Consider the following 16,109-nt stretch of genomic DNA (forward strand, 5'->3'; position numbering starts at 1 on the left):
ATATGTTACTTCCCTTAGTTCCCACAGTTCATACACTCCCAATTTTTTCTTTCATTAACCTCTCATTCAAAATGTGCTCTAGTAGATTCTCATTTTTTGCCCACCGAGTTAACTGTGACAGTCCCACAGGGCTGTAGCACTGTCTCCTCTGTCCCTGTCCCTCAGGCATTGTCTCATTATCAATGACATCAAAGTATTATCCCTTCTGCAGTGAACACTCCCTCTCATCTCCCTTGTCTCCTCCTGCCTACACTAAAACCTTTCTTTGGCACCTCCTTGTGAATCGCCCATCTCAGCAAAATATCATTAAACTCAGTATTTCACTCCAAGATCTCTTGTCTCCTTCTCCCAGTCGTGTGGATCATGTGTGTCATTCAGAATGGTTATCTGGGCAGGCCTTTTAATTCAGGCTTCATATTAGGTCCACTTTTTTGTGACTTGTGCATGCTTCCTGTTTCACATCTCTACCCTCTCTGTCCACCCACACAGCTAATTGCTTTGTCCACTCTCTCACCATTTCAGATGCCAGCTACTGCCATGCTTTTCTCCAGCCCTGGCAATTTACCTAACCTAACCCCTTCCAGGACACTGTAGGAAAGATAAGTTTCATAGCCTTTCAGTTTGGCTGTCACCTTTCTCCATACATCAGTAAAAAACTATACTCTCTTTTATCTAGTTGTACATAATTCATCTTTATTTTCCAGTATTTTAGCAGTTGTTCTTTATCACATTTATCTTCTCACATTCAAGACTGAAAGAACAGCTCCTGCTGCTCATCAGACTTGCCCCATCATCCACTAGATATATTTTTAGTAAGCACCTCATGTTTTTTCCTCATTGACTTTAATGCTTGAAAAGAGTTCTCCAGAAACATTCACAATTATTTTCTTTCTTCAAATCTCCTCTTAGTACTCCCTGTTGCCAAGATGTCCCCGATCTTGTGTTATGTGGAACATTTCTCAATTCCTCTGTGTTTCCCTCTCTAGACTCATGTGTCATCTCATGATTTAGATTCTGTGTGCTTGGAACAGAGGTTGTATTTTTCTTCTGTATTTCAACAGCATGTAGCACAGTGAGATCCTGCTCTGTGATTACAATTGCTGTGTATTCATATGATAAAACAAATCTATTGTGATTATCAGAACTAATGCTTAGGATTGATATTTAGAAAAATAAGGAAGGTTAAGATTTAGAGCAGACTTAAACAGATTTCCTGCAATAAAAATTAGAATAATCACATATTAGAACTAAGAGGGCTTTTTTTTTCTCCTTGAAATCATCAGGGGGCTGGAATAAGATATAATGCCAGGGAACTGTACATAAGGCATCCTTAAAAATTGCAACAGGGAAGCTTGATCCATGCTTTCTGCTTACTGACACGTATCGCCAAGAAAGAACATAATTATGTTTTCCCTATAGGTCAACCATATGCCAAGGTTTAGTTTTACAAGGTTTAATGAAGGCAAAATCTGATGCTGCAGCTATTTCTGCCAAAAAAAGGTTTATTGATTTATTGTGCTTCAGTGCTCCAAAAGCTAAAGCAGCTTATTGCACTGAGGGACTCTTTAAAATAGGCATGGGATGGATCCATGATATCTGTCTTCACGGTCATTTAAGTTACATTGAACCCACCTATGATCTCAGCAGATTGAAGCCCTTAATGTGACTGTTAGCGTTATAAAGTACATAAGCACAGTGACATCAAGAGGTATGATGTGTCCTTAATAAGCTAATTTTTGATGCTGGAGTGACTGAGAGCAGCCCCCACATTCCAGATTGCCCAGAGGAAAGGTGACTGCTGTTCAACTAAAGATGTACCTCTGAAGTAAAAATGTATGTTGAAAATTCCCGTCTGCAATATAACTTTTCTTGAAGTCCAGGATCTCAGGAACTAGATGACAAGTTACTATTGTTCTGTGATGGATGAACTGGCTGCTTTGATTCTATTGGGTATCTCCAATACCTATTGATATTTTTAATTATTAAATAACATTTTGGTGACTGTTTAATATTGGTGGCATGTCTGAAAATATATCTTTTATATATATATATATATATATATTTTATTATTATTATTATTATAAATTGCAAGGTATAAGGTATTTTATAAATTGCCAAAGAAGTGAGAAGTCGGCACTGAATTTACAACAATGCTTTGGATCAATTCTGCCTTCAGGTTTGTGCACTGAATTCACAAGTCATGGTATTTCAATGTGTTAATCATGCACAATTGTATATGAATGTATAGATGTACCTATACCTGTACTTATACAGGAATCAATTTGTACTTTGCAGTTTGTTTCTTACCCTAGAAGCATGTTCAGACAATACTGAAAAGATGAGCATTTATTGTACCATGGGGAAAAAGAAGGTGGATATAGAGAAACTTCCCTTTTTATTCACAATTTACATACTGAAAGTAGCCAAAACATGCAAAGTGGGCAAATAATACCAAAGGCTGATTTCCACACTGGGAACCAAAATCTAACAAAAACAAGTGTCACTGCAGAGCAGTCACTTAAAATATTTTGTTTCTCCAGCAGGTAGGGACTCCCTACTTCTGCTGCTTCTTCCTGAGGGCACGGAGCAGACGAACAGGCTGGCATGGGGAACAAGAAGTTGTTTCTCAGAGGACTTTATTTTCTGTGGGGAAAGCATTTTGGCTGAAGACTAACCTGAGTGAAAGCTGGAAACCAGGAACAGGGTCATGCTTTCTGAGAGACAGGACTTCCAGATCCACTAAACTGGGAACTTAGTGGGAGCCGGGAGAGAAAAAATCTTTAAAACATCTTTTTCCACATTACCAATTAGCAGTCCCTGGAATATGTATGCCAAGGTAGTCTTAAAGACAACTGTTTCTAAACTTTTGCTGAATTCTAAAATGCACTCACATGAGTGAAGGAATGATGGCCCTTAATATATAAAAGCAGTAGTATGGCTATACTGGCCTATACCATCCCAGATGGAAAGCTGTGCATTTTTATTCTCTTTTTGTATCACCTTTTCTTTGTGCATGTCTACGTGTGTGTGTGTGTGTACAGGCATGTACACACATAATTTTGTAGCAAAGGAAGAAAGTGGACTGCCATAGAGCACTCTGTGCTTACCCTAGTACGTATGAGCATAGTTTTACAGGCATGTTACCTATAGGTTGTGCACAATTAGCAGGTTAAACTTTTTTTTTTTTTCCTGAGATTTTCAGCCATTCTTGTGTAGGTGAGAGGGGGTTCAAGAATACTCAGCAAATCTCAAACTCAATTTTTGCTAATGAAGAAAGAAGGAATATCGTATTTCTCTTAATGCAAATTACATGGATTTTGCAATACAAAATGTCACCCATTTACATTAAAAGTCATGGTTCAAAGGAATTGTAGTAAAATGTATGAATCTAGGACATTATCTGATAAAACTGTAGCCAATTGTGCTGAAATGTTTCTGGACACAATACAGCAGCAGTGGTACATGACCCCTCCACAATACAGAAACCCATGACAGTTATTCACATGGAATAAAACCAATGGAAAACTCTGCTTATCCACGTTGATTGTCAGTCAATATGCACATTTATCAGCCTACACAAAGAGGATTTAAAAAAAAAAATCCAAATTCTCTTCTTAAGTACTGACACACATGAAAGTAAAGATGGTTTTGATATTGATGAGATATCACTCAAGAAAGGATTTTCCCCTGAAATAATAATTCAAGCAGGGAATATAATGAGGAATCTTAAAATTTCTATTGGTTATTATATTCAAACCCAAACCAATTGGTCTAAACCAATTAAAAAAAAAAAACCCAACAAATTTAAAAGAATATGCTGTAGCTGCGTGCATAATAATGAGTCAAGTTAGTATGCTGAATCATTTGGTATGCAGAACAAGTTCACAGAAGCTGAGAGTAAAACTTGCTTAAATGAAATAATCATGTTTGAAACCAAAAAAAGCTGCAGAGAACATGGACAACAAGCTAAGCAAAAGGAAAAAAAGGAGAAGACAAATAGGGTTCTGGTACAGGAAGAAGAATAGGTCTATAGAAACAGACGTATATTTTACCTGTCATTCTCTTTCCCTTCCTCAGCTTGGTCTTCTTGAGCTTTTTCATCATGCCCTGATCCTTTGACTTCCTGCTTATCACAGTTCTCTGTCACTTCTTGCCCTTCCCCTTTTTCATTAATTTCTTGCTCCTTTGCTTTTTCCTCCTCCTCCTCCTCCTCCTCCTCCTCTTTTTCTTCCTCCTCAGGAAATATTCCACCTTGTTCATTCCCTTCCAGCCCTCCCTCTTGTTTTCCCTCTATATCCCTTTTCCTTCTGAAGTAAAAAAAAATTGAAAGAGGCATGCAAAAAGAAAAAAGAAAAGAAAAGAATAAATTAAAGTCATGGAGAAGAGCATGCATGAACTCACAAGAAAGGAAATGCAAAAGAAATTAAATAAAAACTGACAGATGGAAGCAGTCACAAGATAAATCATGTTGGCTAAGACCTCAACATCCTTGGGACATTGTCTTAGGATGGTGTCTAAGTCCCTTTTTGAATAAAAGTTGCGTGGCAATACATCACATTTAGAAAAGTATACATGACTGTATGACAGAAACAATGTGGTCTTAACAATGCTCATATAAGCAGATGTTTAAATAATCTTTTCAAATGCACCATTTCTCTCAAGAGGAAAATTTTCTGAGAATTAATATAGGCTGACATTGAATTTTGCTGAGATATGCAGGTGGGTTACACCTCAGAAGGCAAGAAAAATGATCTTTCATTCCTTCTACAGCCAAAGCTCCTCTGAGTGTGCGCAGGGCACAGGCAAAGGCAGCACTGTGCTTTGCTAACAGATACGCTATATACATCTTGTTGAAGAGTAGTGCAACAGTTGTATGCCTACAGTTAAACTGGACTAGTGTTACGTATTATATAAGTTGAATTAATCTGTGTAACTACTAAATAAGACTTCTATAAAACTTCATCAGCTCTGGCTTAAAAGGTGCCTGTGACATTGCCGGCATGACTTTTCAAGTTAAACTGTCTTTTCAGCCATATTAAGTATTTTACAAAATGTTTTTTTCAGAAAGTGCAAGTTTAAGTGTGTCTAATGCTTGCTGACAGCATATGCTTGTTATTTTAATGTATGCTATTATAACCCAAGATGACAAAACTTGGCTAAAAACAAATACCACGAAGTCTTCAAAGAGCATTAGATGAAGAAGGCATTTAAACCACCATTTTACAAACTCCCTGCAAATTTCAACCCAGGCAAAAAAATACCTTCAAATACAAATATTGACAAATGTTCAGTTACTTAAATTACTTGGCTATGGCTGGCACTACAGCTCGTCACGCTCACCTTATTTTCTTGTTTCCTCTTGGACGCTCGGACTGGACAGACATGTAGCTTGTACTGCTGAAACGTGAAGCGCTGCTTGTCCGTGACACAGCGGAGACATCACTAACATCGCTGTCTGAAGACTTATTGGAAATGTTGTCTGAGCCTCGCTGAGGATCCCGTCCTGACCGATACTGTAACAGCAAAGGGACAAAGATACAGGTGTTGTCAGTGACATATTACCACAAATCAGCTGTGGAGCTGGTCCCTGATGCTCTCTTAACTGCCTTTGTCAGACTGCCTGAATTTTTCTAATGAAGTTCTCAACTGGTAGAGAATACAAGTTATGTCTTGGTTTCTGTTCATTTTACTCTGTTTTGCTATCCCATTCAAGGTATTAGCTCCCCAGCCTCACCCATAGAGTGGCTTGTACAAAACTTCTAACTCTTTCAAAGGTTTCACAAACCTTAGAAAAGACATCTAAACCATCATAGAATACTCTTACCATAACACTTTCACCAGTGCAAGAAAGGAAAGCAGAGAGACTTGGTGACTTGCCCATGATTACTGAGCTCGTGAAAGATTGAACAGGAGACAGAATGTGCTTGGCACATTCTATAAAATACACATCTCTTTTGGGGGCTAGCCTATTTACAAGAACTTCCACTTGAGCAACGTTAACAATTATACCTTTTTAAAGTAAATAGGTGAGATTATCAATGCAAAAGACAAAGTGGTGTTGCAGCTGTGCAAACCAACCCCACATCCTGCTGAACTGCTGGGCTGCGAAGTCTGAAAAGATGGGACAGGGCTAGAGATAATTTGTGCTGACAGTGTATAAATGCCTCAGAAACTGAAAAATTACAACGGTTTTCGAGCTTGTCAACAGTATATTCCAAACAGAACTGACAAGTGACTGGTGATCAGCAGTAAGCACAGACAACATAAAGCAGTGTTGTGCAGAGGTATTCAAACTAGATGTGAACAAAATTTTATGGCTGTTTGTTCTCGTTAAACAAGTTAGCTCTAATTTAATGCTAAGTCTGTGCCACTCTGCATTGCACTATGTGAAGATATAATAAATAGCAGAAAGATATTTTTCCCTCTCCTCTTCATATACAGACATTCCTGTGTATACAGAAATCTGTCAAAATTTTGGCAAGATTTTCAGAAATATAGTCCTGCAATATCAATTGTTGATGGTCACCAGGTAATTGTTTGACTGACATAGAAAGAAGACAGTATGGAAAGACGTGAAGAGCAGCACAAACAGGACTGGAAGAAAACAACGGGAGAAAATAATCTGTATAATACATCAGTGGCTTGCTGGACTCTGAGGGTGGCAACACTGGACTGAGCCACCTGGAGGAAATAATTTGTAATGTAACGTGGCAGACTTGTGTGGTACTGCAGAAAAGAAGGGTGTCTAGGTTTAGCTATCAAATTTGCTTCTTTTTTTATAGTTCTAGAATAACTGCCTTTCATGAGGTAGACACATCATTTGCTTCTGTTCTCTTGCAAGGCATGTTACACTGAGAAGTATTCTGAAGGACTGTGCAGTGTCCAAATAGCCTTTCAGAATAGCATTTGAGTGCCTATTTACCCCAAATGAATTTTACACTTAGAAACAGTAAGTTATTTTGCCCGTTTTAAGACAGGGAAATGAGATAAAGACAAGAAAAAATGCTTGTGCAAGTTGCACTGTGCACCTGTGGCAGATGGTGACCAAAGCACCACCTGAACTGCACGCATAGCTAAAATGGTTGCACACGCTGCGGCTGGCTTCCTGATCTGTACTGGTTTATACAGTAAAATTATATACAGCTTCCTGATTTCATACTGATCTGTACAGTATTAGAGTTCATCGACAAACCACTCACCCCCTCCCCACCCTTCAAGTGTGAGACATTGACAAACCACTCACCCCCTCCCCACCCTCCAAGTGTGAGAGTGCACTTAGCTAGCCATAAACTCACAGGGTTTTTCTGTGCTTACGTTTAAATGTTGTAATATTTACTGACTGGTTTTATCGGTGCCATTAATATTTTTGCTTGATAAAGAAGACAGTACCTATTATTATTGATATATTCACTTGGCACATACAAAGAATGATTAAACAGCTGTCTTTATCATCAGAGATAATGGAACATTATACCAGAATAAAAGGATTTTTCTTTTTCAGCATCTGCTTTTAAAAGAGCAACTACTTAGCCCTTTGGAGAAGAAAAAAACAACTATGCCTAGTGAAATGTCTGAATACTGAGTCTGATCTGATCAGTTCCACCCACCTAACCCTCCCTAGAACAGTTCTCCATTGAAGACAAAGTTATGTGTATAGTTTGTGTTGATTTGGCCTAAAACTACAAAGACTGGGAGTACAGCCTGCTGTACTGGGCTACCATCACACACTATAGAAAAGGCAGCACAGAGCTGCCCTCAGGCCTTCTGTATTTGCCAAGGCTCCCGAGCAGATGTACTTGCCATGCTGAACTCTTGCTGCCAAGGCTACGCTGCTCCTGGCTCCCAACAAAGCTGATGTACAGCAAAATTGTGTATGCCTATGTGAACAGCTGCCATATCACCAGTGGCTAGTGACCTCAGACATGGACACACCGCTAGCCTTACAGACCTAACATGGCTATCCTTAGTGTCAGATGTAAATAACTGATGGAATTGTTAATTACATTCCAGTTAGGGGATAGATAGTTACTTGTGCTGGTTCATCGAATAACAGACCTCAGCCTGCAGAACCCACACTGAGCTTGCCAAGCACTATCTGGAAATGAGCCCTTCTAAATTAAATACATGCAAGCAGCATTAAGTAGCAAACAGTATCAACATTGCACAGTTATTCTAAAGAGTCATTCTTCAGCACACTGAAAGTTTCAAAAACCTGTGGGTTTGGTTCTGTCTGTTTCATTTCCACACCTGGAGAACATCAGTTCTTAAAACATTTTTCATAGCAATGTGATGTATATAACAAATCAGACATTTTCACAAATGAAACAACATTATTGTTTTTGTTTTTTTTAAAGCTACTGTATATATAATAGTAATAATCTAGTGATATACAGTGAAGATTAAGAATTGCTATGGCAAGAAAAGCAACTTAAAACGTAAATAATTTGGAAATATAACGTAAAAAAAGATGATCAGATCATTACTTTGTCTCTTTTTTCTCAGTTGCATGTAAAGGTACATCCTATCAAATGTTTTCAATTTGGGTGAGAAGGCATAGAAATATTATTTGACCCTTACTATTTCAGGATGCTTTAGATATGAAACTGGAAAAGTTAATTTATCCTTTCATGAAATCTGAATGTATTAATATACAATGTTTGGTTTTAAAAGATTTATTTACACATTGTCTGAGTTACAGTCTCAGCATCTGTTAGCTGCCTACCAAAGTAATATCTAGAAGCTGAAACTAAATTGTATTTCTTGCTGGACAAAGCTCAGATACCTCAATAGTCATTCATTAAATCTGCTCCAAATTGCTCTTTATTCTGCTGCTAAGGTCTACTTTTGACCTATACCTAATCCAATTTTGTTTAGGAAATGGATTATAATAGCGTATTGCATGTTAGTGTTTCAGTAACTGCAACACAGAAGACAGAAGGAAACACAACTGCTTGTCTGACAGAAGCCATGCTGGCATTCAGTTTTACATTTGTTTCTTAAATTGCAATTGTGTATAAGGCAGTTTCTGAAGTACTCCTTTGCTCTCTGCCTCAAAAGTAAAATGGCACCTCCACTATGTGAATATTGATTTTTAAAAAGTATTCAGTTCTTTCATATCATATACTCTTACTGTAAAACACAACCATTTTTGCACAGTTTTGCACTATTATTTCTTCTGTTATTGTGGCTAAAGCTGCCCCAAGGCATTACATCTTCATATGTTTTATACACTTCCTTGTTTTCATTTTCCTTTTTTCTAAATGACTGTATGATAAGATCAACTATTAGACTGAAAAGGTCATCATTAACCAAGTTCCATCCACCCATTATATCTGAAACATTGCTACCATTTCCCATCCCTCTGCAGGGCTGCCCTACGTACCGTGCTGTAGGAGTTTGCACCATCTGAATGCACACTGCTGGGGAACTACAGCTCCCATGGCTGGATCCTGGCTGTAGCATGGCCACAGGTTTGGATCATCAGATCCAGCAACTATCCTCTATGGTCCAATTTCCCTCAGGAGAAAGCATGGGCACAAGAACAGTACGGGAACCTCACACACACTGATAGGTCCCCTGGGTTGGACAATCAGGAGGTCCAGGCTGTGGTGAAGTGTACCCGCCTACTACGCAGGTTAATTAAATACTATTCCTTTTCTTTTTTTCTTTTTTTTTCTTTTTTAAATAACAGCCCCAGCAGTAGGAAAATTATCTCCTGTCATTCCCCATGCTGGAAATATATGGCTCTTTTATTGGAAGAAGGTTAAATTTTCATTTCCAACCCAATCAAGACTCATATAATAAAGGCAGCATTCTGGCCTTTATGACCCATAAAGCAGTAAGAGTACCCAGCCTCTTCAAGCTGTTTCAACAATAGGAAGGCTGCTGCAAGCAGAGGGGTTGATTAAAAGTCACTTTTGTAGTTTTAATGGTAAGATAATTTTGTCCTGTTTTGCTGTGCTGAAGAATGGGATAAATTTAATGTTATCATTATTACATAAAATTATTACAGATTCTATCAAAGTCATCTTCAAGTTTCTAAAAACACTTTCCTCAGCATTAGAAAAAAAGTCAGCTGGAGACACTAGAAAAGTGCCAGTTAAGTGTTTGTGCCAATACCTTGTAACTGCAGTAAATTAGTTTCCTGTAGTGACAAATTCAAGATTAACACTGAAAAAGCTTTGCTTCCTAATACAACAACCTCTGCAAATGTTTTGACCCCTTTGTGAACTACCACTGTATGACTGACACATAGAGCTACATCTGCTCGATACTTAGTTCTTCAAAGAAACTCTTTTGGTACTTCTAATTCAAAGGGAGTTTTAAAGTGCTTCGTATTGCTTTTATCTATTGTTACCACTGTTCCATCTTGGACTATGCAGTCATGCAGTTGTCCAGGCAATGGAAATTGTCAGTGATTTCCAACCGTCTTTCTATTTTATTATCTCTTTTTTTTTCTTCTTTTATATAGTCTACTCATCAGTTTTTATTTGCTAGCACTTACATAGGAACATGCAAATCTGGTCAGTGTTTTTACTGATCAAAATGTTGGGAAGATGTTTCAGACAATTGTCCATTGTGCTACTACAAGAAGATTAAAGAACCATTCTGGACTGTTTCAATAGTTCTTTGCCTCGCTGACAAAAGCTCTCAAGCAGCCAGAGCACAGCAATTGTATAAAATGTTCTGTAATTTCAACTGTAGCTTTTGATGCAAGTTTACAGCCTCTAAAGACATTGCAAGTTTTAGTTAGTACACATTATTTGAATCAATGTTACTGGATTTTTTGATTCTTTCTAAAACCTTTGTTAATGGCTGTCTAATGAACCCTGCCATTAAAAATAAAATGAAATACTTATTAATATTTACAACAATTACAGTACATTTATATAAAGTAAAAGATTCTAAGTAATTTTTTTACAAAATCCCATATACAAATGAATACGTAGAGTGAATACATGTTTATCTGTCACTTGCATACACACAAACCCAGGATGAAGGCTTTGATGAATCTGCCTTTGCCTGTGATTCATACTTAGCCAAGTCAATAATCGGTGCTTACATTTGTCACTCCAGTCAGGGTCCGCCCAGACAACTGAGGTACAGCTAGCCAGGTCAGCCTCTGACAGCCCTGCTTCAGCTATCAGCTGCGCTTGGCATCCACCAGTCCCTTGGGAGATGTAAGGACTGACCAGGGAGATTAATCCTTGCGCTGCTTGGTATTAGGTATATAATAAGCTCCATGATTGCCTTGAGCTTTTCAATATGGAGCTGCAACCAGTTCTAGCTCAGGTCATTCTTGGCTGCTGATCGTGACTTCCGCTTTGTAGTCCTGGATCCTATCCTATCTTCCTCCTTTTTTATTCCTAATACTTGGATCCTGCTTTCTTAACCCTATATTTTTCTTCTGATGAGTCCCATTGGCACTGTTCCAAACTTGTTCTCCCTTCAGCCAGCTCTTGTTTTGCGTTAGGCACACCTTGACCTCTTGGCCCTGGTCCTACTATTCCTCTCTTGGCATTCTTGTCTTGCATTAGCATAACAGAGAGAGCTACACATGGTGGTGCTACTTCTGAGCAGCAATACGGTGCCTGAACCAGTAAATCTAGCTGGATGTACAGGGAACCACTGTACATCCCTTCCTTACTCCCACTCCTTATCCAACATTATTTTTTCCCATTGTTCAGAACATTCCAATCTACTTCTACCTTGAATATAAATAACCGACTGTGGCCTCATTTGCAAAACCCACCTTCCAAACCATCCTAATTTCCAATAAAGTTAGGCCACCAATTGAAACATGTCGGTAAAAAGGAATATCAATATTTCTATCAAACATGTGAAAAAAACCCCTACTTCACTTCAAAAGTTCTCACATCTTTCCTTCAGCAGTTTGGTGCCATCTTTTTAGTGATTTCACTAACCTACGCTCACATATACTGTCTTGCAAAGGAGTTCCTAAAACTTGATTTCACTACAGAACTAAGCCATGTTGCTTTAAAAAACATCCAACTGCTAAACTAGTAAATGAAAACTGTACAATAAAAAAGATCCAGCAGGTCAGCAGTGGGCCCTGGCAGCCAAGAAGGCAGCCTTGGTTGTATTGACAGGAACATAGCCGATAGACGAAAGGGGGTAATTATTCCCCTTCAGAGTCATTAGACCACATCTATCATGTTGTATCCAGGTTAGAGACCCAAAGTACAACAATAACATCGATAAGATGGAATGAGTTTATTGGAGGGCCACCAGGATGGCTGGGGCTAGAGCAGCTGCCCTGTGAGAGGAGGCTGCGGGGGCTGCAGTTCTGCCTGGAGAAGTGATGGCTTTGGGAGCAGCGAACAGCAGCCTGCCAGGTCATACAGCAAGGGTGTCAAAAAGAAAGAGCAAGCAATTCACAGAAGCTCTGACTGACTTAAGAAGGCACATTTTTACCATAGGTACAGTGAAGCAGTGGATCAAGTCACCCAGAAAAATTGGGCAGTTTTCGTCCTTAAATATTTTCAAGATTTGACTGGATAAAGCCCTGAGCAACCTGCACTGATCTCACAGCTGACCCTGCTTTAAGTTAAGGGTTGGACTAGACAGCTTCTGAGCTCCCCTCCAACCCAAATTACTCTGTCACTCTATGGGTCAAGGTGATCCAGGAGACGAAGAAGAAACTGCAAGGGCAGCAGCAGTGCAGAAGCCACCAATGGATCACTGTCTGAGGACAACTGGAAATCTAAAGGGAGGTAGTGCAGAGGCAAGACAAATCAAAATACAAAAAATCATGTTTCACGTATGTTGGCATGTGGTGCAATTTTTATAAGAACTCCCTAAGTGCACAATATGAAATAAATATAGGAGAACAATAGAAAATATTTGGGGATTACATCAAGGAGAACTTAAAAGGACCTGCAAATATTTTGTAAAGTAGAAAGCAGCAAAGCAGTTCTGAAGAAGTATTTGGGCCTTTTAGTGATCCTGAGAATTAGCTTGTCAACAAGTTTGTTTTCCTACAAAAAAATCTGTTCCTGCAGTCAGTTTCAAAACACCAAGCAGTCTCTTGGTCTGATGTTCTTTTCCATACAACATGATTCTTTTGGAAAATCAAGACAACCTCTAATTTCAGCCGCACTAATATCTGTTCTGAAATTAAGCTGTTACTGATGCAGAATTAATTCACAAAGAAAGTTTCATCCAGTCTAGGGAACTAATTGTTCTTATTTAATCTTACCTTAAGTCAGGACCAAGTTTTAGAAAGTCTGAAAGGAGAGAGCACTGCAAAGTTTCTGCCGGGGTATATATAGTTACCACAGTATTCCAAAGACTGTTCAAAATCACAAAGACACTGTTTAAAATCCCACCTCTCCTATGAAAAACACAGTAGGTAAAAACCTGTTGTTTAAGGTAAAGTAAAAGACAATTTACAATTGTAAATTGTAAAAGACAGGAACAATTCTAAACATCACCTTAAGAACAATACTTATAAGGCAATCCAAGATGTGTTACACACTGGAGCAAAAATTTAAGGTTTATAATGGCAGAGCAGGTGTCTCATCATGTCTCATCAAAAGCCACCTTAAAGTCACCACTCACATAAAGAGCTTCTACTGAAAATCAGGGCATTGGGACAGGACTCTGGGACGTGACAATTCATATTAACAAGAGGCTACCACCACTGTTCTGCTCCTTTAGTAGTATGCTTCATGTGTGTGCTATATAACTAGACATCTTCTTTAAAAACAAAGATAACTGATTTCTATTATCTGTCCAGGAAAGTAACTGAGATTTTTAAGAAGACTGTTTACAGCCTGAATATTAAAGTAAGATGATCTTTTCCATGGTTCTAGCTGATTCTGTTAGATTAAATGAGGTAGAAGAGAGGTCCAGGCATAGCATACAGCTAGGGTGAAACAGCTATAATTGATTATATAATTTGGAATTAATAGATCTTATGTGTCCTGTGGATACACTTCACCTTGTTAGAAGAACTGATGATTCCAACATGCCTTAACAAGTTACAGGTGAACCACAGAATGCTTTCATGTAGGCAGAATATTCCCAACAATTTTTGAACAAAAGCAACATCTCGAAGAAATATGAATTTACATAATATGAAGTTAAATAAATAAGAGCATCAAAAGAAGAGCCCTTTAATGAGGATTAAGGGTAGAAGAATGTCTAACAATCAGTCCCCCTTTTCTGATGTGGAAGTAATTCAAGAAAGCAGGCAAAATGGAAAATACAACCAAGCTCTTTCTAAGAATTATTTGAAACATTTGCTATCCAATTTCCCTTTCTTACTGCTGACCTTCTCCTGATTTTTAATTGCTATTTAAACGAGGGCAGAGTCAGTCACCAAGCTTCACTTTACAGAAACAGATCCACAGTCTGGCTTCGTGATGGTGGGAAATAAATTCTCGAAGTAGATCTCAAAATTCTGAGCATCTTTTTTACTGCCACACATTAACTTCTTGACTATTTTATATGAAAGAAAGAAAATCTATTTAAAATAGAGATTACCAATCCTTTAGCATTCCAGAACACTGTGCCAAGTCTCCTGAAGATACATCATCATGGACACTGTTCACTGTAAAAAATTTGAGTTGCTCAAGGCAGGGTGACTGGAAAAACACAAGGGCTTCACCATCTACTGTGCAATTGCATTTAACAGTATCTCCAGTGCTTTATCTCCTGCTGCACTTTAGCACATTTCTTGGGACAAATTGGTGAGCCTGCCCACAGTTAACCCACTTGTTCAATGGGTTCAGTTTCAGTGATAACTCTTAATTCTGTTTCTGTTCCCTTTTGCTCTTCTAACTCTAGCGAATCCTACTTACATTGGATAAACAGAATCAGAGTGTACCTCCTCTATTTGTTTCTGTTACTTAAGTGGTTCACATGCCATTTCTGCCACCACTGCACTCAAAATTTCTTGCACTTTGTGCAGTCCCGCCATCCAGGCAACAGCTTATTTTGTAAGGAGGGTAACAAGGCAGGATTACTGTTTTTAAAAAAATCCTCTTTTGTCTCTGGCTGTTCTACCTAATTTGAGCTTCTTTAAGATGTTGTGTTGCTTTGCAAACACAAGCTAGGAAGCCAAACAATATGCATTTTAGAGTTCTCATTTAACCTGGATTTTAAAGTACATTTCCATAATTGTTTTGGATCTCTCATAAGACCCTTGGGTCTCTCATAAAAACAAAAACAAATAAAAAATGATGGAAAGGCAACCATCTTTTCTTACCACAGAATTTCTGTTTCATTACACTTTATTTCACCCCAAAATCCTGTTAAGTATTTCAGCGTACCTGATGGTTTGGGAACAGAGATATGAACTTCCACCTTAATCCTGCTTTCTCTATGTAACATTTAAATATGACTTTTACCATTTTTTTTTCCTGAGACACAGCACCTTCAAAGGAATTCATGCTGAAGAGAACAGCTGGATTGACACATGGGCCATCCGGTGAGTGCTTTTTCCTATAAGCAGAAGTGCCTGAGGACCATAAGTAACACAATTGCTCAAGAGCAGGATATAAATATATCTTTGTATGAATCCACTTTTTAAGTCCTTAAATCCATAGATATCAGAAGGTAGCCTAAAAAAATCAAGCATGATTTGAGGGAAGGTCCCATAATATCTTTTTCTTAATCTCTTATTTTCTCCAATTATTTGGATACATCTTGGAAAATTCCTGTACAATAAGAAAAATATGAGCTCAGCTGATAATTTGCCTACAAATTTTCTGCTGATTCAACTCTAGTTAAAGGTTAAACAAATCCGCAAGATGTAGATATCACCATCTCCTTACCCCTCCATAGGTAAGTTAAACTGCTTAGAAAACATTACTTTTCCCTAAAATGTATTTCCTCAGCAGCTTCACCCTTGTTATGTTGCAACTAGGGGAAAAAAGGCTGCAGGGAGATCCTGAGCATGCAAACTGCTCCTAGGGAAAAAAAAAAAATTGAACTCTTTTTCTCTTCAGTCATTCTGCTTCAGTTTTCAAAGAGGCAGTAATTAGATGTCTGTAATGTCTGTCATATCACATTGTAAATACTATAATAATTTATCTCTTTGCTTGCTTGCAAGGTTAATTCAAATTCACTTTTACAGAAAATAT

General features: G+C 38.2%; 1 protein-coding gene across 47 annotated transcripts in view; it reads right to left on the reverse strand.

Annotated features, from left to right (window-relative positions):
- RIMS2 (regulating synaptic membrane exocytosis 2) overlaps positions 1-16,109 on the reverse strand; it is a 340,243-nt gene that overhangs the window by 70,706 nt on the left and 253,428 nt on the right. For 38 of the 47 annotated variants that reach the window (XM_037381121.1, XM_037381119.1, XM_037381115.1 and 35 more), the window contains 2 exons: positions 5,341-5,513; positions 4,053-4,307 (listed from right to left, as the gene is read on the reverse strand). In XM_037381121.1, coding sequence (XP_037237018.1) covers positions 4,053-4,307; positions 5,341-5,513 — 428 coding nt within the window. The remainder of the gene's footprint in view (positions 1-4,052; positions 4,308-5,340; positions 5,514-16,109) is intronic. The other 9 variants (XM_037381127.1, XM_037381126.1, XM_037381125.1 and 6 more) reach the window with 1 other exon arrangement.

This window comes from Falco rusticolus, chromosome 3, assembly GCF_015220075.1.
Source record: "Falco rusticolus isolate bFalRus1 chromosome 3, bFalRus1.pri, whole genome shotgun sequence".
NCBI classification, from domain to species: Eukaryota; Metazoa; Chordata; class Aves; order Falconiformes; family Falconidae; genus Falco; species Falco rusticolus.